We start from the raw sequence: 24704 nt of genomic DNA on the forward strand, positions 1-24704 counted from the left end.
AGTGAAGCAATTCAGTAATTTCCGTCTCCAAAGCAGTTTGGAGCTACCCCTCGCTCGCTGAGCGTGTTTCCAAATTCTAACGACTAAATTCATAGAAGAAATCTACTGAAGATGAGCCCCGCACTCCTGTGGTGATACCAGGCGGTCACTCACCCAGTTGAGTTTCCCGAGCTGACTTCTGTGGTCCCTCGGAGGTAGGAGCCTCGGTCCGGTGGCCGGTTCGCGGCAGGGACCCAGCCCCCGAGTGAGAAGGGCTCGGGCACAGCTTGGCCCCCGAGCGGTTCGGGCGCGGCATAGAGGCAGCCTCAGTCCCAGCGTGGACTTGGCCCCCGAGCGGTTCGGGCGTGGCCTAGAGGCAGCGGGTGCACTTCCTTAAGCGCAGCGGTGAAGGTATTCCCCTATTCCCCCGCAGCCGGAGACCGCCCGGGTCGCAGCCGGGAAGCGCCGAAGACAAGGTAAGGCGTACATCTTTACTTGGTCTCCGAGGAAGTGTGGACTGACTGGGCCTGCCTACGAGGCCGCCCGCCTGGGAGGTCGTCATTTTGCCTGCCTACTTCTCTTTTCTAATTAAGCGCTTTTGCTTGCTAAACGCATGTTGTTAGTGCACGCGATAGGCGCATGTTGTTAGCGCACGCGATAGGCGCATGTTGTTAGCGCACGCGATAGGCGCATGTTGTTGGCGCACGCTACTAGGATACGCACACATATGCTAAGACGCCCGCTATAGGCGCCCGTTTATAAGACGCCCGTTTATAAGACGCCCGTTTATAGGCGCACGTTTATAAGACGCCCGCTATAGGCGCACATTTATAAGACGCCCGTTTATAGGTGCACTGTTTATAAGACGCCTGCTATAGGCGCACATTTATAAGACGCCCGCTATAGGCGCACATTTATAAGACGCCCGTTCATAGGCGCACTGTTTATGAGACGCCCGCTATAGGCACACGTTGATAAGATGCCCGTTCTAGGCGCATGCTGTTAAGCGCCTGTGTTAGGCGCACTGGACGACACCTCATTTAAGGCAAATGGAGCATAAGAATGCCTCTGCGTCCGCAGAGCCGGCACCCCCAGAATCAGGCATGAACGCTCTAAGCCTCTGCTCAGCATGCAACTTTAGAGCCACACAGAGCGAGGAAGCAGACTCCCTATGTGCCCAATGTGAGGAAGCCATGGCAGTTCCAGGGCAAGACCGGTCCCAGCCCAGTGGTTCCTCGGGGACCACACCGGACTTAGCAGGCCGCGGCGAGCAGCCAGGGAATCCGAGAGACCTGGTACCCCTGCGGCCAGATCTGGCTTCGCTTTCCTGGGTGGAATTATTTAAGGGGATTCACGCCTTTGTCCAGATGCAGTCTGCTCCTCGGATGGGTCTTTCCGTCCTGGTTGATCCGGTCCCTGGACCCTCGAGACCTAGGCGCAGCCACTTACCACCCGACAGCCCCAATCATGGGGATTCGGATTACTCCCAGGTAAGTGAGGAGCCCCCCAAGGAGAATGAACTTCCCTCGGAGATAGAACCATATCGGACCATGAGACGCTTCTTTCGGAGAGAAGATCGGCCAGGCCAGGACCCCTCAGGGGTCCTTGTACAGAACCCTCTGCTAGAGGGCCTGCACCAAACGGTTCACCACTTTCCCCTCCTACAAGCAGCACAGCAGCTAATCGAGCTGGAATGGAAGGCACCGGAGGCCTCATTCAAAGGGGGTCGGGCCTTGTCTGGCATGTACCCTCTAGATCCGATATCCAAGGAACTGCTGGCATGCCCCAGGGTAGACGCCATAATTAACGCAATTGTGAAACGCACCACCATTCCGGTGGAGGGGGAAGCGGCTCTCAAGGATGTGCATGACCGACGCATGGACACCATTCTGAAACAAGCCTTTGAGGTAGCAGCCATGTCTCTTCGAATCGCAACTTGCTGCACCGTGGTGACGCGCTCCTGTTTATCACAGGCAAGAAACAACACCCCGGGAGAAGACATGGAATCAGCTCTCGCATTTCTCACAGACACAGCCTCCGACCACGTCCATACGGCAGCCAAGGGAGTGTCCTCCTCAGTGGCAGCCAGAAGACAGCTTTGGCTACGCAATTGGGCGGCCGACTCGTCCTCCAAGACTCGACTCACAAGAATGCCCTTTAAGGGTTCCCTACTGTTCGGCAGCGACCTTGAGAATTGGGCTACAAAATGGGGTGCCTCTCCGTTACCCCGTCTACCAGAAGACAGGTCAAGGAGGAGCCAGCGTTCTGTTTTCTAGACCATCCAGAGGTAGAAACTCGCAGTGCTTCAACCCTTACAGGTCTCTCTAACAAGCACCTCGTTCTCAGGCCAGGAATCAGCCCTTTCGGGCTAAACACATCAACCGACAGGGCGGAACCAGAAGCCAACAAGTGTCACTAGAAATAACTCCCCATATGATTTGGGCAGACGCCAATCTTCAGGACATCTCCGCCGTACACATCGCCGGGAAGGCCAACACTGCGGCAGACTTCCTCAGCAGAGAAAGCCTAAACCCGGGAGAATGGCAACTGTCACCCACAGCCTTTCAGATAATTGTGGATCACTGGGGGATGCCAGCCATGGACCTATTAGCAGACAGGTCCAACGCTCAAGTTCCCAGATATTTCAGCCGCAGGCGGGATCCTCGAGCTCAGAGGATCGATGCCCTGGTACAGCCGTGGCCTCGGGATCCTGCTATACACATTTCCTCCATGGCCCCTGTTGGGCGCCATCGTACACAGGATTCAGCGACACAGAGGTCTAGTTCTTTTAGTGGCCTCGGACTGGCCAAGAAGACCCTGGTACGCAGACATGAGAAGACTACTGGCAGGGAATCCTCTACGCCTGCCTCCACACAGGGACCTGCTGCAGCAAGGTCCCATCCTCCACGAGGATCTGGCTCAATTCTCTCTTACGGTATGGCCATTGAGAGGGCTAGATTGAGGAAAAGAGGATACTCGGAGCGGTAATAGATACACTCCTCCGAGCACGCAAGTTCTCCACATCACTAACATATATCAGGATCTGGAGAGTTTTTAAGCCTGGTGCGACTCTCATGGCACCAATTCACATGCCGCTAAGATTCCTCTCTTCTTGGACTTCCTACAAGATGGACTTCAGAAGGGTCTGTCCCTCAGCTCCATCAAGGTACAGGTAGCAGCGCTGTCTTGCCACAGTCCCAGGCGTGACGGCAAATCCATTGCCCAGCACCCAGACGTTTCACGTTTCCTGTAAGGAGTTAAACACATTCGCCCGCCACTGAAGTGGCCAGTGCCCTTGTGGAACCTCAACCTAGTGTTGGAATTTCTAGCGGGATCAGCCTTCAGGCCCCTTCGAGGCCTGTCTCTCCGTCTATTGACCTTGAAGATGGTGTTCTTGCTGGCTGTGTGTTCAGCACGCCGCATCTCAGAGCTACAAGCACTATCCTGTCGTGATCCATTTCTCAGAATCACTCCAGAGGCCATCCATCTTCGTACAGTTCCCTCCTTTTTACCCAAAGTGGTCTCACACTTTCACCTCAACCAAACCATATCCTTGCCTACCACGGAAGGTTTGAAGAAATCGGAGGAAGGTCGAATACTACGTCATCTCGACATCGGCAGACTGCTGTCCAGATACCTGGAAATGTCAGAAGCAGTACGAAAGACGGACCACCTGTTCGTCCTGCATAGCGGGAAGAAGCAAGGGGAAGCGGCCTCACGGCCGACTATCGCCCGCTGGATTAAAGAAGTTATCAAGGCAGCCTACGTAGAGGCAGGAAAACCACCACCTCTACAGGTCAAGGCTCATTCTACCAGAGCACAATCAGCCTCTTGGGCAGAAGCTAAGCTGCTGTCGCCTGCAGAGATATGCAAAGCGGCGACGTGGTCCTCCCTCCATACCTTCTCCAGATTCTACCGTCTGGACGTTCAGGCCAGGGAGGACACAGCATTTGCGAGGGCGATCCTACACGGTCCTCGGGCAGCCTCCCGCCCAGTCCGCGAGTAGCTTTTGTACATCCCATTTGTTTTGAGTCCATTTGCTACACGCTAGGAAATGTTGAGATTACTTTCCTGGTAATCTCCTTTTCCTTAGTGTATGCAGATGGACTCAGCATCCCGCCCGGCTGCCGGTATACATGGGGATTCGCTGACTCACGGTAAGCCATGTTTTGCTTATAATAGGGCTTCCACCCTGCCGGGTGTCGACGCCTTCCAGTTGAGAACACTGGCGGTCTCCAGCTACCATCAATTGGTCAGGGTAATCCTGTTGATTAATCAATCGGTCAGTACACATATAGCTATAACAGCTTTGCAAGGAAGATTACTGAATTGCTTCACTTCCTGTGGGGGTATATGTACCCGTGCTGACGTCAGATCCATCTCCAACTGCTAGCACGAGCACACTATACCCATTTGTTTTGAGTCCATCTGCATACACTAAGGAAAAGGAGATTACCAGTTAAGTAATCTCGACATTACTCCGCTTTTGCAGGTGAGGCGACCTGCTACTTCCATGGTGTACATCAGGGTTTGGAAGGTTTTTGAAACCTGGTGTCTACAACAATGCTTGGATCTGCTGTTGGTGACTGTTCCGCATATTTTGTCCTTCCTTCAGCAGGGCTTGTCCAAGGGTTTGTCCTGTAGTTGGCTCCATGTCCAGGTTTCTGCCTTGGGTTGCCTCAGAGGCAAGATGCGAGATAGGTCTTTGGCCTCCCATCCTGATGACATTTGAATCCTGAAGGGGGTGAAGCACGTACGCCCTTTGGTGTGGAAAACATGCCCAGATTGGAACCTCAATTTAGTCTTGCAGGTTAGGGATGTGAATCATTTTTTGACAATTTAAAACAATCGTCAGATATATTTTAAATCGTCAAAAATCGTTAGAGCCGCGATACAATAGCAATTCCCCTGATTTATCATCAAAAAATCGTAAATCGGGGGAGGGCGGGAAAACCGGCACACCAAAACAACCCTAAAACCCACCCCGACCCTTTAAAACAAATCCCCCACCCTCCCGAACCCCCCCAAAATATTTTAAATTACCTGGGGTCCAGTGGGGGGGGGGGGGTCCCCCGGCGTGATCTCCCGCTCTCGTGCCACGGCTGCGTTAATAGAAATGGCGCCGGTGGCCCTTTGCCCTTACCATATGACAGGGCAAAGGTAACGCCGGTGCCATTTTGGTTCCTGTCACCCGACGTCACAAGTGCAGGAGATCGCTCCCGGACCCCCGCTGGACCCCCAGGGACTTTTGGCCAGCTTGGGGGGCCTCCTGACCCCCACAAGACTTGCCAAAAGTCCAGCGGGGGTCCGGGAGCGACCTCTTGCACTCAGGCCGTATTGCCAGTATTCAAAATGGCGCCGGCACTACTTTTGCCCTCACTTTGTCATGACAAAATGGCGCCGGTGGCCTGAGAGCGGGAAATCGTGCCGGGCCCCCCCCCCCCACTGAACCCCAGGTAATTTAAAACATTTTGGGGGGTTCGGGAGGGTCGGGGTGGGTTTTAGGGTTGTTTTGGTGTGCCGGTTTTCCCGCCGATTTACGATTTGACGATTTTTTAACAAAAAAAACCATGATGATCAGATTTTCCTCCCCCCCCCAGCCAAAATCGATCGTTAAGACGATCGATCACATGATTTACATCCCTATTGCAGGTTCTCTGTGAGGTGCCTTTTCAGCCTCTTGGATGGGTTTCCTTGAAGGACCATACGTTAAAGGCGGTTTTTCTGGTTGTGATACCACAGATCAGTCCAGAGACCTGTACCGGTATTGCTGCCGAAAGACTGATTTTCCTGGTATTTTTCTCTGTATTTCAAAGAGCTTTTCTGTATTTTCTTTTTTTTTTTTTTTATGGACCAAGCGGTTGACTGACTGTTGGGTACTAGAGTTAAGTTGGTCTCCAGTTCAAGGGTATCCAACGCTGGTATAGGGGAAGGTTTGCTAATCTTAAATTGGGTAAAGGTCAGTACTGAGGGACTGCAAGTGGCACTCTCATTTATGTAGCAGTGTATCAAAGTTTTTTTTTCTCTGCCTCCATATGCTGGTAGGAATGCATAAACCAACTTGTCTGGACTAATCTGTGGTATTACAGGAACCAACTTTCCTTTCTTTGCTCTGTCCCTTCTAGCCTTACCCTTCCCTCTTGTTCTCTGCAGGGGGAGGGGAAAGGCTGGAGCAGGAGCAGCTGAATCTCACTGAGCAGCTGTTGCCTGCTCAGTGAGATTCAGCACAGCTGAGAGACAGCAAATCTTAAACTGGCCTCCATGAAATTTGACCGCTCTAGGCCTGCTGTTTACTAGTTTTATGGCATGGCCCTTAGTCCTAGTGTTTGAAAGGGTAACTAACTGTTCCCTATTTACCTGTTCTACTAGACTCATGATTTTATAAATCTCAATCATAACCCCTCTCTGTCCTCTCTTTTCCAAACTAAAGATCCCAAATCTGTTTAGTCTTTCTCCATAAGGGAGCTTTTCATCCCCTTTATCATTTTTGTTGCTCTTCTCTGTATCTTTTCTATGTACGCTATCTCTTTTTTTTTTTTTTTTTTTTAGATGGAACAACCAGAATTAACATATTTTTCAGCATATGTCACTTTTTTTTCAACAATTTCAGTGACTGCGACTTATACACCAGTGCCACTTATCTACTGACATATATTCATATTCTCCCTTTCTCTCTCTCTGTGTGCATTTACTTTCCATAACCTTGGTAAACAGACTCACATCCTGCGTGCCCTCAGTGCGCCGATATAGACTGCAAGTCCGTAGTGCGCCGAATCAGTCTCCATGCCGTTACGCTGCCGATACACTCTACATGCCCTTACTATGCCTGCTCCTCCACAACGCTGGCAGACTCGCAGCCAGTGTATCCTGCATGCCCTCAGTGAGCCAATACACTCTCTGTACAAACAAGTGCATCTTATACAAAGGTGCGACTTTTCTACCAACTTTTTCATGAGTGATCACAGTGAGGGCATGGAGAGTGTAATTGGGTTTATTTTTTCCTATGTTCATTACATTGTACTTGTTGACATTAAATTGCATCCACCATTTAGATGCCCTGTCTCCTAGTCTGAAAAGGTCCTTTTGCAATTCCTCACAATCCACTGCTGTTTTGACAACTTGAAACAATTTGTGTCATCTGAAAATTTGGTCACCTCACTTGTTCCTTTTTTCAAATTATTTATGAATATGCTATTTAGCACAGGTCCCAGTACAAACCCTGGGGCATTCCAATAATAGTATGCTATAGAGATACATTTTTTCTTTTCTTTTCTTTGTGGTAAAAAAAAAAAAATGTTGATAAATGTGTAAACTTGTTTTTAGTGAACAATTGATAACCTATGTCTCCTTTATTAATAACTATTAATAAAATTTTTTTTAAAAAGCCTAACAAATGCTCTATATAGTTTGTTTTTTTCTGTTTTCACCAGGTGTTTTACTACCAAGATGTAAAATGCAGGGAGGAGATGTTTGATAAAGATATCATAATGCTGCAGGTAGAGTCTTTTTCCATTATATTTGATAATGTTACAAGATGCATTACCCCTTTTATCAGCTAAGTAACTTATTATTTTCATTTTAATTAAGAAAAAAGCTATTGCTCACCTAAAAGGAAAAAAATCTTGTTGAGCTTGTACATTTGCTACTCCTAAGTTATGAAATCCAGACTTTCATTCATGAACAGTGAGGATAAGACCTTAAACTAATGGATAACCATTATATATTCTTCATCACTTTTTTCCCTGTTTTTAATTTAAAATAGCCTTCCCTTCACCCACATACATACATATATCTATATCTTATACTTTATCTATAATGAACATAATTTGCTTAAAGAATGATGGTTGAATTGACCCACTTCCGAAACTTGTGAGCTGTAACACTATTTTCAAAACTGCCATTCTTCTTGATTTTGTTTCATTAAATCCCTACATTGATCTAGGTAAGATGGAAACTATTTTAAAGACTATTATAAGGTAGAAACAATTAATTTCTATTGGAGTATTTCTGCTTTCTGGGTGTGAGAGGGGAAGCTGAAAAAAGAAGCGTATTCCACTGTGAATGTGGGAGAAAAAGTTAGAGGAGATGATTGGAACAGAGTTAAAAATACAATATGTCGGGAAAATCATAAATTGCCACATCATCTTCCTATATAAATTTTGAAAAATGACTGGTTAAGCAGGTAAGCATTCAGTTAATACAATCAGTCGAATGGCCCCAGGGTTCCGGCTGTAGCGCTACATACTGTGAAGGGATTAGCAAAAGTTGGGCATGCTTCTTAAATGATAAGCCCATGCCAGGGAAGGGAAGGAAGATAGCTACTACTACTGTGGGTGACCCCTGCTAACCATGGAGCCACATTTGGGGTTTATCATTCAGGAGCCATCCTTCTAGCTCTGGAGGCTGGCAGGTGTAAACATCATGCTGTCTGAGGTGAGGAAGTGATACACAGGTAATGAATGGATTTTAAAAAAAATGCATTACATACTTTATTATCTTCCTATATATTTGGTTAAACACGTTTCTAGGTTTATTTTGTTGTTCAGCTATTTCCTCTTAGATTCCTTGCCTTGTCCTTGATTGTGGTACTATCCCACTGAAATTCAAATCTGCATTCCCTGTACGTACCAGGATCAGTCCAGACAGTGGGTTATGTCCCCCGTCCAGCAGATGGAGTCAGAACAGAGCTCGAGGGCACCGCCTCCTGTACCAGCGCACCCTCTACTGGAGCTCAGTATCTTTCTGACTCCAGCAGATGTGAGTTGGGGAATCAGTGCTTCCCCAAGGTGACAGGTTCTGAGTTTTTATTTTGCTCTTTTGAGTCTCTCTCCTGTCATTTCCTTTGATATTAACAATTTGGATCAAGTTTGTTCAAAAAAAAAAAAAAAAAAATTAGTAGAGAAAATCTTCCTGTCAGTAATTTTGAGGAGGCGTGCTTTTTCTGTGTTCTGTCTCCTCCTGCAGCTTGTTTCACTTGCGTCTGGGGTAAGTGTGTTTTATTTGCCTTTCAGCTGCTTGTTCTCGGCGTTTGCCGGGACTGCCGGCTCCTGCACACATTTTTCAGCGGTCCCTCGGCCCGGCGACTTCTACCTCGGGCCTGGGCGCGCCGGCAGCGGTTCTTCCTGCCGGCGCCTGGGGACCACTCGGGCGGGTTGTGTCGGCCTTCAGGCCCCCCCCCGCGCTGCGTTTTCGAATCGGCCCCCCCCGAGGCTTCTTCCGGCGGTGGTTTTTTTTTCTCCTTATGCCGTGCGGGTCTCGTTGCGAGACCTGCGGCGAGGCGGGGACTCGTTTTTCTAACGAGGGAGTCTGCCCACGCTGCCTCCCCAACGGGGAAGGCGCTGTGCACGGCTCGGGTTCGCGCCCAGCGCCCCCCTCTCCACAGCCAGGGAACCGCGGGCCGGCCACGTTCTCGGCAATGGCGGGAACGGCGGCCATTTTGGATGAAGATTTCAGCGCGGACCGCGCTCCGGATGAGCAGGACGCAGTTCGGGGAGCCCCCCGCCTGCACCGGGGCCCCGAGGAGGGCCTGTCTGCCCGGCTCCCATAAGGGGATCCTGCTGCTGCGCCTTCGCCTGGCCTGCCGTTTTTTTCACCGGACTTCATCCTGAAGATGCACACGGCCTATTTACAAGGCCTGGCGGATCCGGGGGGTGCTCCCGCGGGACCTCCTGCGCCCAAGATTGCCAAGCTCGCGGTCCCCGCCCCCGGGTCCCTGGTTCCACCTGGGACGGCCACAGGATTCTCAGCTTTGCCATCCCGTCGCTTGTGGTGGGAGCGGCTTTCCCTTCGGGCCCTGACCCCTCGGACCCTCCGGATCCTGCGCATTCGGAGGGGCAGGCCGAAGGCGACGATCCGCGAGCCCTGCGCATTTTCCACAAGCAGAATTGGAGGACTTACTACAACGGACCTTGCAAGAGCTCGATCTGGACCCTCCGCCAGATCCCCCGGCACCTGTGGCCCCAGCGGTTGCGACGTGCTCCAAAAAAGGGGACCCGGTTCTGGCGGCCCTCAGGCCTAGGGCTAAGGCTTTCCCGGTCCATGAGTCGTTTCTTCAGCTCCTCACCGGGGAATGGGACGTCCCGGAGGCATCCTTGAAGGTCGCCCGGGCCATGGAGAAATTGTACCCGCTGCCGGAGGATTTCCTGGATCTCGTTCGGTTCCCAAAGGTGGACTCGGCGGTCTCGGCGGTGACTAAGCGGACTACGATCCCAGTTACTGGCGGAACGGCCCTACGGGACACGCAAGACCGCAAGTTGGAGACGTTCCTCAAGAAGGTTTTTGAGGTTTCCGCCTTGGGGATGCACGCCGTCATGTGCACTTCTTTGACCCAGAGGGCCAGTCTTCTCTGGGTCCAGCAGCTCCTAACGTCGCAGCAGTTGCCGCCGGATGAAGCCGCTCAGGCCGACAGCCTGGAATCGGCCATCGCTTACGGGGCGGATGCTCTGTATGACCTCTTTTGCGTCCTGGCCCGGTCCATGGTGTCGGTGGTGGCGGCTCGTAGACTCCTGTGGCTCCGAAATTGGTCTGCGGACACCTCCAAGTCGAGCCTGGGGTCCCTTCCATTTCGGGGGAAATTCCTCTTCGGAAATGACCTGGATCAGATCATCAAGTCTCTGGGGGAAAACTCGGTGCATCGTCTACCCGAGGATCGGCAGAGACCTTACCGAGCCTTTGCTTCCACCAGAACCAGGGCTCGGGCGCAGCGGCGCTACAGGTCGTACCGGCAGCCAAGTTCTCGCACAACTTCGAGTAGACCGCAGCCGTGGTCGCGCTCCTTTCGAGGGCGGAGACCCTCGAGGGAGGGCTCGGGGCAGGGGAACCCCCCCGCCAAATCTGCTCAATGATGCCAGACCGGCCCACTCCTCCTGCCCGACCATCGGAGGCCTACTCACACAATTCGCAGAGGAGTGGGCAAAGGTTACTTCAGACCAGTGGGTCCTGGACACCATCCAATATGGTTACGCCTTGGAGTTTGTCCGCCCCCCTCGGGACAGGTTTCTCTTCTCTCCTTGCGGCTCCGACCTCAAGAGGGTGGCGGTTCAACAGACTCTAGACCGGCTGCAGGCCATAGAGGCTATTGTACCCGTTCCCTTCGGCGAGGTGGGCTCGGGCCATTATTCCATCTACTTCGTGGTGCCCAAGAAAGACGGTTCGTTCCGGCCCATACTGGATTTGAAGGAGGTGAACCGCTCGCTGCGGGTCAACCGGTTCCGCATGGAAACGCTGCGATCCGTGATTGCCGCAGTTCATCAGGGCGAGTTCCTGGCTTCCCTGGATCTGACGGAGGCGTACCTGCACATCCTGATACATCCGGACCACAGGCGTTACCTACGCTCCAAGATTCTCGGTCAACACCTTCAGTTCCGGGCCCTACCCTTCGGACTCGCAACGGCTCCCCGGACGTTCACCAAGATCATGGTGGTAGTGGCGGCGGCCCTTCGGAAGGAGGGTATACTAGTGCATCCCTACCTGGACGACTGGCTGGTGCGGGCAAAGTCTTTCTCGCATGGTCAGGACTCGGTGGCCAGGGTCTTGGAGGTGCTCCGCTCCCTGGGCTGGGTGGTGAACCTCCCCAAGAGTTCCCTCGTTCCATCTCAACGCTTGGATTTCCTGGGAGCAACCTTCGACACACATCTGGGCATGGTGTTCCTGCGTCCGGACAAGGCTATCTCCCTGAGGGAACACATCCATCGTTTTGCGGCCTTGTCGGACCCTACAGCGTGGAATTATCTTCAGCTTCTGGGAGTGATGGCTTCCACCATCGACATGGTGCCCTGGGCTTTTGCACACCTACGTCCACTGCAGGCGTCCCTGCTGTCTCGCTGGAAACCTGTGTCGCAGGAGTATCAGGTAGTTCTGCCCCTCCCTCAGTCGGCTCGGGACAGTCTGAACTGGTGGCTGGTTCCGGCTCATCTGGCCCGCGGCGTCTCGCTCGAAGTCCCCTCCTGGGTGGTAGTGACGACCGACGCCAGTCTCGTGGGTTGGGGCGCCGTCTGCGGCAGAAGCGCCACACAGGGGATGTGGTCCCCGGAGGAGGCAAGGTGGCCGATCAATCGTCTGGAGACCAGGGCGGTACGTTTGGCGCTTCAGCGTTTCCTCCCCCTGGTTCGGGGCAGGGAGGTACGAATTCTCTCGGACAACGCGACGACAGTGGCTTACATCAATCGTCAAGGCGGGACGCGGAGCGAGCAGGTCTCCGCGGAAACCACGCTCCTGATGGCATGGGCGGAACTCCATCTTGTACGTCTCGCAGCCTCCCACATCGCCGGGGTAGACAACATTCAGGCGGATTACCTGAGTCGTCAGCGGTTGGACCCCGGCAAATGGTCTCTTTCCGCCGAGGCGATGGACCTCCTGGTTCAACGCTGGGGACCGCCACGGTTGGACTTGATGGCTACAGCCCTCAACGCCAAGGCCCCGCGCTTCTTCAGCCACAGAAGGGAACGCGGCGCGGAGGGGATGGATGCTCTAGTATTACCGTGGCCGACAGGTCAGCTCCTCTGTGTGTTTCCTCCCTGGCCATTGGTGGGCAAGATCCTTCGAAGAATCGAAAACCACTGCGGTCCCGTAATCCTAGTGGCCCCGGAATGGCCGCGTTGGCCTTGGTTCGCGGATCTACTCCACATGGCGGTGGACGGCCCGGTCCGGCTGAGTCATCTTCCTCGGCTCCTGCATCAGGGTCCGGTATTTTTCGAGCAGGCGGCACTCTTTTGTCTTGCGGCCTGGCTTTTGAACGGCGCCGACTCCGCCGCCGAGGCTATCCGGAGGCGGTGATTTCAATGATGCTCCGGGCTCGTAAGCCCTCGACCTCTGTTGCCTACGGGCGAGTGTGGAAGGTCTTCGAGTCCTGGTGTGTCGGTCATGGGACCCGCCCGACGGAAGCAACGGTTCCCCTAATCCTTCAGTTTTTGCAAGACGGATTGGATAAGGGCCTGGCATACAATTCTCTCCGAGTACAAGTGGCGGCCCTGAATGCCCTGGTACAGACAGAGGTTTCTCTACCTCTCCAAGCGGATATCGCTCGTTTCCTGAAGGGGGTTAAGCATCTTTGGCCTCCAGTTCGAGATCCCTGCCCGTCGTGGAGCCTTAACCTAGTTCTCCGGGCTCTGGCGGGCGCTCCTTTCGAGCCACTGCAGGAGGCTTCCCTCAAGGACCTCACTATGAAGACGGTTTTCCTTGTGGCGATTTCTTCGGCTCGTCGCATCTCGGAGCTACAGGCGCTTTCCTGCAGGGAACCGTACCTCCGCCTTTCTGATGCGGGGGTTTCTCTACGTACCGTACCATCCTTCCTTCCGAAGGTGGTTTCTCACTTCCACTTGAACCAGACGGTGGAACTTCCGGCGTTCTCGCCAGGGGAAGAGAGGTCCCTTCGTCATTTGGACGTCAAACGGGCTCTGCTCCGTTACCTGGAGGCTACCAATGAGTTCCGGGTTTCCGATCACCTGTTTGTGCTCTGGTCGGGACCTAAGAAGGGCTCCGCCGCATCGAAGACAACGATTGCCCGCTGGATCAAGGATGCCATCTCGGCGTCTTATATCGGGGCTGGTCGTGATCCGCCTACAGGCGTCAGAGCTCATTCTACACGCTCGCAAGCCGCGTCTTGGGCGGAATCTCGGTCCGTCTCGCCACTGGAAATCTGCCGGGCAGCGACATGGAAGTCGTTGCATACCTTTGCTTGGCATTATCAGTTACACCTGCCGCTTTCAGCCCCTGGGCTTTTTGGCGATCAGGTTCTCCGAGCAGGGCTCTCAGGGGCCCACCCGGTTTAGGGAAGCTTGGGTACATTCCACCGTCTGGACTGATCCTGGTATGTACAGGGAAAAGAAAATTATTCCTTACCTGCTAATTTTCGTTCCTGTAGTACCATGGATCAGTCCAGACGCCCACCACTCTGGGATACTGCTCCCCTGCTCGGTCTTCTGTACGTGTCTCTGTCTCATCTTCTCTTCCTCTCTGGTTCCCTCTCAGAGTTGTACAGCTCCTCACAAGTTGACTAGGGCGACCTCGTTCTGGGTCTGCCTATCCATTGTTCTTGATGTTGGTTTACGTCAGGGTTTTTGATCCAAATTGTTCTGTTTTTGGCTCTTTTGGGCTTTGTTATGCATGATACTGAGCTCCAGTAGAGGGTGCGCTGGTACAGGAGGCGGTGCCCTCGAGCTCTCTTCTGACTCCATCTGCTGGACGGGGGACATAACCCACCGTCTGGACTGATCCATGGTACTACAGGAACGAAAATTAGCAGGTAAGGAATAATTTTCTTCTTTAGAGCAATGGAGCTGTATCTTTTAAAATAGCCTTCATTTTATCTGGCAGCTCCTTCACTGCCTTCACTCATTGGATTGTGAACAGGGTATGGAGAACAGATGCTTATGAAAGGTGAGTGAATAAACAGTAGCAAGACCTGAAGCCTTGGCAATAGTATTACTGCTCACAAGATTCAAACTCCTGCTAATTCCACTATCTTTGTGCAATACCAATTGTCCAATATTATGTACTTACAAAATAACTTAGTGCATGTTAAATAACAGAATCTTTATTAAATTAAATATTTATCTTTCCTTTGACCTGGATTCCCTGTGCCCTGTTTAATTTTGTTAAAAATTGTAAACCCGGCAAAAAGCTTTTCTGTGTCTTATTGTCATTCTAGGCAGAGTTTTATTTTATTGGTAGGATATCTAAAGCTTGAAATTTTTAGGAATGGATGTAGAAAAAAAGATCTGTTCTCTTTGTGCAGTTACTGAATCAAATTGTTTGAAGTTGAATGGTTTTGTAACATGTCTGCAAATTGTTAGAAATTAAGTCATGGGTCTGGCTCAGTGGCAGTTTTATGCACTTCCATGTAGAAGGTCCTCCCTTTGATTCCTATATCAGGTCTTCTGCTCTCCAGGTCAACTAGGAATGCTGGAAGGGAGGGAATTGTGGTCATCAATAAGAATGGCATTTAGTGGTCATATTTAGATCCCATGATACGGAGTTTTGGAAAGAGTCCTGGTGCATGACTTCTGGTGTCAGGACTGTTGCTGCAGTGACCAGGCTAGGAACAGTGGGAGGGTCTAATAAAATAGGGGAAAGATCCCAGGTAGTTGGGAATGAAGGCTCATGATGCCAGGATCCTAGGACTGGTTCCAACTTGAGCTGCAAGAAAAAGAGAAAAGGAAGGAAAACTCAGGGCAAAAAAAAAAAATTGAGGCATTCATTTCTCAATGAGGATTATGACTAATGCTTTGGCATATCTGGCAGATTGGTGCTTCTCAGATGGATCCAAACCGCTTCTTGTTGCTGCTGCTCCAGAGATTTGAACTTTTCGATTTTTTGAAGCGAGTAATGCCTACTAAAGACATGGTGAGTTATAGCTTTTCTTAGTTTGATGTTTGTGTAGTAGGCTAGGAATTTGTACATGAACTTGGTCCAAATTCTTAATATTATTTGGTGATTTATATAGCGCTCTAAACCAGTTTAGTTTTACAACAAATTGCATACAGGTGCATTTAGTCCCTGTGTCAGAAAACTTACAACATAAGTGAACACCTGAAGCAAATATAACAGGAGTAATCCCTTCTTCACAAGTATTTATATACCTTACATTCAGCATCATAAAAATATGGCCTTTTATGGAAATTAGATCACCAGGACCATCCATTCTGCCCATTTTTCCTGCCTGCTGTAGACCCAACTTGATCTTTGCTTTCCTTTCAACTTCCCACTACCCACGGTTCTTTGTCAATTTCCTGTATGGCTCAGATAACCTAAATAAGTCTTGAACAGTAGCCCCCCTCACAAGCCCCTTTAATCTAGCTTTGTTTTCATGTTATATGCCTACCATTGTATTACTTCTGTTTATTACGAATGTTTATCCACCTTGTAACACTCATTATAATTATGAATGTTTTACCTGTAAACTGTCATGAATTAGTGATTCTCATATGGAATGATGGCGTATAAAACATCTAAATAAATAAATAAATGGCAGAAACCTCCAAATCAGAATGCACCGACATCAATATACTATAGCTGCCCCTACTACTAGTACACCTATGGAATAGTACTTCACCCAAATAACATACTCTCTGTATATAGTATCAGGTTCTGACTCTCTCTGGTTATGTAAAGTAATCCCTTAGGGTTCTAACTTGGCTTTATTTAAAATAGAAATGTAAAGTTTATTATATGGAGAAACTCATAGCTATCAAACATGATTCACAGTTAAAATTTGAAAAAGTTTGGTGCTCTTATTCGTATTGGGTGGGGGTGGGGGTGGGGGGAGGGTTTAGGGAAACCGATAGAAGGTGTGTGTGTGTGTGTGTGTGTGTGTACACACAGACATCAAACTATACACACACACACAGGAGTAGAAACAAGTTGTCCAGCTAATGTTCTATGGGCATTATCTTTATCGCTGTTCTTTTCTTCTATGTGTTTGAGCTTGTATATCAGTGTCTCAATCAGGATTATGTGTGATGTATCATTATATTGTAGCATTCAATAAAAAGTTAATTAAACAAAATTGTAAATATCAAAGTTTTCTTAGAACTTTGAGCATACCCTACTGAGCATGTGTAGCGTACCTTATTGCCACTTGTCCAAGCAGGGACCCCTGCAGTCTCATCTTTTCTGCAGAGCACACAGGTTACGGTTTTTTTTTGTCTCCTCTTGAGAAGGAACCTTCAGCTTTCTGAGAAGGCAGGATTGATATTTCACAAGACCCCATGGTCTTATTTTGTTTTCTAAAGCCACCTAGGTAGGTTTCGTCGGTTTGCTTTATACATATCCTTTATTCTTTGACAGCTGTGTTTTGCCCTGGTATTGCTGCACTGAGAAGGCGTAAGTCACATTTTTTGTCTTCAGGTTGTTTGATTTTATTATGCTTATTTTTTGGCTGATGCCCATACTAGAGAAAGCGGCCAGTGGTTTTAATAACCACCCCCTGTATGAGAAGTTCATGTCTACCATGGATCTCCATGATAGATCCATCCTTGGCTGACCACAACGTCCTTGGTCAACAACCAATATTCTTTCCTAGAGGAGAATCAACATCAATACCAGCTTCATATATGGTGATTTCTAGCTCATTGTGAGCTCCCTCGACATCAGCATCAGGAAGGACCTGGGGAATGGGTCATCACCTGTCCTTTCCCACTCAAAGAAGATGAAGGGCTCGGCCTCTTCAGTTCTAGCATTAAGGAGTGCTGATGACGTTAATTGGGTGAAGGCTAGCAAGCATTGACAGAAGTCTCAGTTGATGTCCATTGCTGGGAGCAAGTATATCCTGGTAGCTTACCTGAATTCCCCCAAGCATTTCCATGGTAAGGAGCCTTCATCCTCAATTTAATCCCAGGAACTGCAGCAGTTTCCAATGGTCCAGATGTTAACCACTGGTACACCCCTGGTATCCATGGAAAGCGATGCCTTGTTTTCATCAGCAGTCTGTGAGAAGCAGTTGGACAGGAAGATCCAACAGGCCTTGGACGGAGCTATGCATAGCGTCTGTTTCAGCATTGAGGGCCTCAGTATCCATGCAGACTGGAGTCTCTCAAGGTATCTGAAGGAGTGGTAGAGATGCCATTTCCCAGAGGGGAATCAACATCAATACCAGCTTTACAGATTTTGATTTTTATCTCATTGCATTGTTGGGAAGGCAACTTCTCTGAGATGCATAAACTCATTGGGATCCAGGCCCCAATAGACAAGTACTTCCCTCTCTGAGGTCTTGTCTGCAAGATGGGCAAGATCATAGAAACATAGAAATGATGGCAGAAGAAGACCAAACGGCCTATCTAGTCTGCCCAGAAAGCTTTCACACTTATTTTTTTTTCTCATACTTGTCTGTTAATCTTGGCCCTTAGTAAGTTTTTGGTTCTATTTACCTTCCACCCCCAGCCATTGATGTAGAGAGCAGTGCTGGAGCTGCATCTAAGTGAAATATCTAGCTTAATTGGTTAGGGGTAGTAACTGCCGCAGTAAGCAAGCTACTTCCATGCTTGTTTATCCAGCCTGTACAATTCAGTCCTTGTTGGTTGTTGTCAGGGTCCACATCCCCAACTTATCAATTTGGCTCGGATTCAGAATACTCCTGAGGATATAGCTATGGATTTGAAGATTTTTCTGATTAGGCAGAATCAACAGGTCTCTTCTTCGCAGGAAAGAAGAAAGTCTCCACTGGAGGACCTCTCCTTTACCTGCTTCATCCAGAGAAGACATTCCATTTGCTTTGTAGAAGGAAGAGATGTTTAGGAACAAGATGTTGGGAATCCTCCAATTCATGGAGCTTCAGAAATCGATTGTGGTAGGCCCAGTACACAGGATCCTTCAAGAATTATAGATGAAGATGTTGGATGTTCTTATGTTCTATGTTATGGTCAAGTTGACCTTTAAGGTTTTCAAGATTGCATCGAGAGTCTCTACAATGAGGATTGGCACCCATTAGACTCTCCTGGCTGCAGGTTTCAGCCTTCTATCCAGATGTCCAGAAAAGACTCGATGTGCCATGCAATGGAGACAGTCTCTTTGGAGGTAATGGTGGTCCAAATAAAAAAAACCAAAACAGTGTGATGCATGTACTGTGGCTCGAAAAAGTTGAAGGAGGGATCCCTGTGGGGTAAATTAATTTTTAGTAATTCCGTGAGGAAACTTCCTGTCAGGAATCTCTGCAGAGCTCCTTAACCGCATGGCTACTGCTGTGCGGAAAAAAGAAGACTGAATGGGGGACCCCTGCTGGGCATGCCCAGTAGGGGCCAGTCAAAGTTCTGGAAACTTTGACAGAAGTGTTCTTTGATTGGGCTCCATCCTGTGATGTCACCCATATGTGAGGACTAATATCCTGCTGTCCTGTGAGAACACCTGTTACAGGTAAGCAACATTTGCTTTCTCTTGGAGACCAATGCAATTCAGTCTGTTCCACTCAAGGAAAAAGGGCTGGAATTTATGCCAAGTATTTCTTGAGCCCAGTGAAAACAGGAGGACTCCATCAATCATAAGCCTAAGAGCCTTAAAGAAATTATTGAAAAGGGAAAAATTCAAGATGGTTTCCCCAGGCATGTTGATTCTCTTTCTCAAAAAATGGAGATTGATTATGCCATCAGCATCTAATGAATGCTTACATCCACATAGATATATTTCTAGCTCACAGGAAATATCCGATTCATAGTAGGTAATTGCCTCCTCCAGTTTCCCATGCTGCCCTTGAGCATAGCATCAGCCCCAGTTGTCTTCATAAATTATCTCACAATGGTGACAAACTGGAGATGCATGTTTTCCCATACCTGGATGATTGATTAGTAAAGAGCACATCTCAAGCAGGTACCACAGAATCAATGTACAGAGTCATCCTAGTATTGAGTTACTAGGGTTCATCATCAGCTACCCCACTTGAGCCTGTTATCTCCATTGGGGTTTATCGGGGCAGTGCTAGATAGAACTTGGGCAAGAACCTTCCTCATATAGCAGTGGATGGTCACATTGATATCCGCAGTGGAGAGGATTCAAGAGAGTCAACAGGCATCAGCATGGGACATGTTGAGGTGGTTGGATCTCATGGCATCACAATGCATTGTACTCTGTTGGCATATCTTCATATGAGAAGAGTCCAAGGGACCTTCCAATCATAGTGGGTACAAGCCAGCATCCACATCGTTCAGCTGTTCAAGGACTCCCTGTCCTGTTGGCAGATTCATTCCACTCTGATCAGGGGTAGGCCCTTACATTCTCCTAACCAAAGATGCATCCAACCTGGGGTAGAGAGCCCATGGAGAATAATTTTGCACCCAAGACTTTTGGTCCACTGAGGAAAGCTTTAGCAGATACATTTCCAGAGATAAGAATGGTTTGTTAAACCCTGATGGCTTGCAGAGATTGCCTTTCTGGATAAGAATTACTGTGTTGTCCAATCAAGTAGTATTGTGTTACATCAATAAGCAGGTAGGAATGGGATTACATCTTCTATTTCACAAAATTGTCCAGACGTTGGTCTGGGCTATTATTTAAGGAATAATCCTCAAGGCCACTTACCTGGCAGGCGAGGAGAATGTCCTGGTAGTCAGATTGAGTTGGGTCCTGGAACCTCATGAATGGCTCCTGGACTGGAGTGTAACAAACCAAATATTTCACGAGTGGAATATTCCATGGTGAATCTGTTTGCATTCCCTCAGAACAGAAAAGTCCTGCTTTTCTGTTCCAGGAAAGGGGTTCAAGGCAAACTAGCCTTGGATGCCATTGCCCTCAGTTGCTACCAGGGCTTACTGTATGTCCATTTTTTAATTCCTCTCGTTGTGAAGACCTTGTTGAAACTCAGAAGAGGTCAGGGGACTTTGATTCTTATAGCACCCTTTTGGCCAAGACAAATTTGGTTTCTTTTCCGAAGGGAGATGTTTATCAGGATTCTAATCAGCCTGGGGAAATCCTCACTCCTCATCCCTCAAGATCAGTGGCTGTTGTGCCGTCCCAGTATCAGATCCCTGGTTCTCAAAGCCAGAATGTTGAGGGTGGCTTTACAACCTCTAGATCTTTGAAGATGTGTTGCAAATTCTTCTAGCTTCAAGGAAGGACTTCAGCCCATAGAACATTCTTGTGAAGTTGAGGAGGTATGCCTTTTGGGTGTGAGAAAAAGGTCCTAGATCCTTTCTTCTGCTGTACACGGAATCTGCTTGATCACTTTCTACATTTTCCAGAGTCCCATTTCAAGACCAACTCAGTAAGAGTTCATTTTAGTGTAATTGTTACCTTTCATCAGTGTGTAGAAGGTAGTCTCATTTCTGTGTACCATTTAGTTGTTAGATTCATTAAGCGTTTGCCTCATTTGTACTGACCTAGCTGATGAAAGCTCCTTTTCAGCCTCTGCACTCCTGTAAGCTGAAGTCCCTGACCTAGAAGGTCGTATTTTTGGTGGTGGTGACTTTGGTTCTTTATAAGTCTTGGGAGGCTGTATTGGGAAATGTTGAGGGAACTTGACAGTTTTATTATGGATGGTATTGATTTCCTATTTTTCATAAGGCAATTGTAAGATGTTCTGATGAGAGACGTTATGAACTGTTGTTTTTCTTATGATGGCTAAACCTATTAGGATATTCTCTCTGTGTTAAAGGTCTTAAAATGCCATTAAAAAGGCAGTTACTGTTTAAAGAGGTAGTTAAACTGGAGGCTTCAATTATATTTTTGCAAGACACCTACCTTTGGATAAAGGATGAGCACTTGCTGTGGAATAAATATTTTTCCTTGTGTTTTTTTGCATCAAGTTCTATTTGCAGTAAATATAGTAGGATGGGCATAATGTTCTCTAAAAATTTGCTGGTTCATGTTCAAGAGGTTACAGTTGGTAAAGAGGACAAGTTCTTAATAGTTAAATTACAGTTAGATGCACTTTTTTTTTTTTTACTTTTGTTAATATTTATTCTCCCAATCTGACCAAGGTGGGGGTTTTATTATCTGAGACAGGTGTTGAGCTTACATCTAGGTAGGTTTGTTATAATAGGTAGGAATATTAATATTACTAGAAACCCTGCTTTAGATAATTCATTGGGATCTGGGTTGGGGAGATATTCACCTAGGCTTAAATTGAAAAACCTGGTTATAAAATATAACTTAATTGACAAATGGAGATTACTGAATCAATCTAAAAGGGATTATTCTTTTTTTCTCCTCTGAGCATGCTTCTTACTCCAGGATAGATTTTTTTCCTCATTGATAAAAGTTTAATTTCTCATGTGGTAAGTGTTGATATTGGAACCATTTCTTTGTCAGATCATGGTCCCTGTTCTGAATCTTTCTCACGAAGATTTGGGCAATCTTTTTTGGCATTTGGATGAGAATCTGAGTGATTCTGAATTTTGTCAACGATTGTGAGATCTGCTTACCTATTTTAGGCATGATGATGATAGGAAGACCTCTGCACAGACCCTTTGAGACTGTTTTAAACTGGTTATCGGTGGGAAACTAATTCGCAAGCTGTTCATAAGAAAAGAGAAAAAAATTCAGACCCAGATTAGTCTACAGGCTTAGATTTAACATAAAATCCAGTGATTTTGAGACAATTGGAAATTTATGGAAGTAAATTGAGATCTTGATGTTAAAGACATTACTTATAAGCTTAATCAGGTTCACCAACAGTATATTGAATTCAGAAATAAAGTAAGCAGATTATTAGCTTTTAAATGGAAGAAAAAGAAACAGTTTAGGCAGTAAAATAAGGGATAAGCAGGGGGTATATTGCTGAAGAGCTCAGCTATTAGAGGAAGGTTTGCTCAATTTTATAGAGATTTGAATACTGCAGACCATCTGTCCTGAAATGAGGTTGTATGTTAAGTTATTCAATGCACAATGTTGGCATAATCTGTTCCTTTTTATCCTTTTCCGTGGGGAAAGGAATCTTTGAGAGCAGGTTTTATGTATTTGCATTTTGTTGTAATTTTTGTTTTCTTTAAATTATTCAGGTCTTGACAAAACAACGCAATACATTAATAGAAGAGATGCTGCAAATTTTAATTTATGTTGTTGGTATGTATTCATTGATTTAACTGACATGTATTAGTTTCATAATTGCACCTCCTGTAACGTTTTACGTTTATGGTTTCATTCCCATCCTCTCCATAAAACTTTTTACCTTTTAAAGCAAGCTGATAATACTATTGCTTTCAGGTTTTTGTTTGTTTTTTTTGACATGCAGTCCCCCTTCTGCTTTACTTTGAGTACTGCACAATAAATCTATATTGGTAACACTGGAACTCCCCGACCCCTATTTTAAAACACTTGCATCCCAGCCATCATGATGACAATTCTTGACCAGGAGTCACAGTGCTCTGATTCTTTTAGAACACAGTTTTTGAGTTTAGCCAGTAAATATAACTACTGCGATTGGGACTTCTAGAACATTGTCTTTGCATCATTTATAGCTGGCAGCCAGTGTTCCAATTAAGTGCCCATAAGTTGTGAAATAGGTGCACACAGGAAAACAGCATGGACAAGAAATGAAAATAGAATGGTATTTCAGAGAGCACTGTGCACAAATTTCTACAATACATTGCACACAATATATATATATATATATATATATATATATATATATATATATATATATATATATATATATATATATATATTTTTTTTTTTTTTTTTTTTACGCACGTGGCCTTCAAAAAAAAAAAAAAAAAAAATAGAACATTGCTGGCAGCTTTAGCAGAAAAGGACTGGAAATCAAAAACAGAAATTCCTCATGGGAACATGCAACTTTGCTACTGAGCCATTGAGTTTAGCCTAGCATGTAGCACTGCTTACAGGAGAATATATTACTTATCAAGAAATTCATGATCAGTCCACTACTCTGCTATTTTAATGGGGAGACCACTTTCATAGGATTATTCTTGTTGAAAGAATAAAACTATGCTTTGGTTAAAACAAAGGTATACAACCCTGATCCTCAAGGGTTGCCAGTAGATCTGGTTTTTGGGAAATCCAGGTTATGCAAACTAATTTGGTTCTCGTACTATGTGTATTTCTCTGAGGACAAGCAGGATTGCAGTCCTCACACATGGATGACATCATCCAATGGAGCTTGCCACGGAAAACTTATGTCAAAGTTTCTAGAACTTTTGTGCTTCACTGGGCATGCCCATGCATGCATTATACTATGTATCCGTGCAGGGTCCCTTCAGTCTTTCGTTTTCCATGGAGTCCTTCAGTTGCGGTGTGGTGTCTCACTCTTTTGTTTCTGGGCCTTGTTTTCTTTTTTCAGCCCCAGAATCATTTGTCGCAGGGGCCTGAGGTCTTGTTACTCGTAGTTTCCCTAAGTAAAGTTTGTTGGTTGAATTTCTAAGTTTTCTTTTGCCTTGATAGTGGAGCCATTGATCCATTGCTGCCATAAACTTTGAATTTGTATCCCTTTTGTTTCAGTCAGACATGTCTAGCAGATTCCAGTGATGCTCCAGTGCAAAAGGACCATGTCTAGCACAGACCCCCATGACAGATTTGTTCTTTGCTTGATAGCATCCCATGATGTCCAGCTGTGTCGCAAATATGTGACTATGACCCTCAAAGGACACCGATTCTGACTAGAACTTATGGATAGACTCTTCAGGAACCAGAATATCAATCCATATACACTGAAGAACCTCTGAGCTGCATTGATGGAAGGAGCTGCTTCGGGGGGTTTGGGGATGAGGAACCATTGGTTCTGACTCTTCCTGATCAAAGAAGGTGTCAGTTTCTGTCTGTTCAATTACAGTATTGAAAAGCTGAGCATCAAGGGAAGCCAAAGATACATTGGCATTGGTCTCCATCTGTGTCTGATGTCAGTGGAGGGGAAGGTCTAATCCATGCCGAGCACCCTCAGAAGCGATCCCTGAAAGCCAGTCCTATTTGTGCCATTTGATGTCCTGGCATGTACACCTGTTGATTAATTAACAATGTTCAGTGCTGATACAGCCCCAATAATATAGTATATGACAGCAGATAAAGACCAATCGGTCCATCTAGTCTGCCCAGTGAATTGCTTTTGGCAGTAAATGCCGCTCTGTGCAGGTTGCCCCATACCTTCGGTTAAGGGCAGCAACTGCTGCTTCGTGCAGGTTAACCCATTCCCTCAGAAATAGGAGCTGCTGTTCTGTGCAGGCTACCCCTGCAGCAAGCAGTTCTTCCTCATACTTGATGTTTATAATAAACTCTGATTTACTACTTTCAATGAATACCATAGAAAATAATCACTTGGAAATTGCTTTATGTAGGTGTAAGAGGACTAATAA

The 24704-nt window shown here is 47.3% G+C and overlaps 1 protein-coding gene across 1 annotated transcript in view; it reads left to right on the top strand.

Annotated features, from left to right (window-relative positions):
• Window positions 1-24704, top strand: part of UBR1 (ubiquitin protein ligase E3 component n-recognin 1) — a 596438-nt gene that overhangs the window by 238066 nt on the left and 333668 nt on the right. Inside the window, 3 exon segments of the mRNA XM_029598685.1 lie at window positions 7410-7475; window positions 15220-15321; window positions 22401-22464. Coding sequence (XP_029454545.1) covers window positions 7410-7475; window positions 15220-15321; window positions 22401-22464 — 232 coding nt within the window.

The sequence above is a fragment of the Rhinatrema bivittatum genome, chromosome 4 (assembly GCF_901001135.1).
Source record: "Rhinatrema bivittatum chromosome 4, aRhiBiv1.1, whole genome shotgun sequence".
NCBI classification, from domain to species: domain Eukaryota; kingdom Metazoa; phylum Chordata; class Amphibia; order Gymnophiona; family Rhinatrematidae; genus Rhinatrema; species Rhinatrema bivittatum.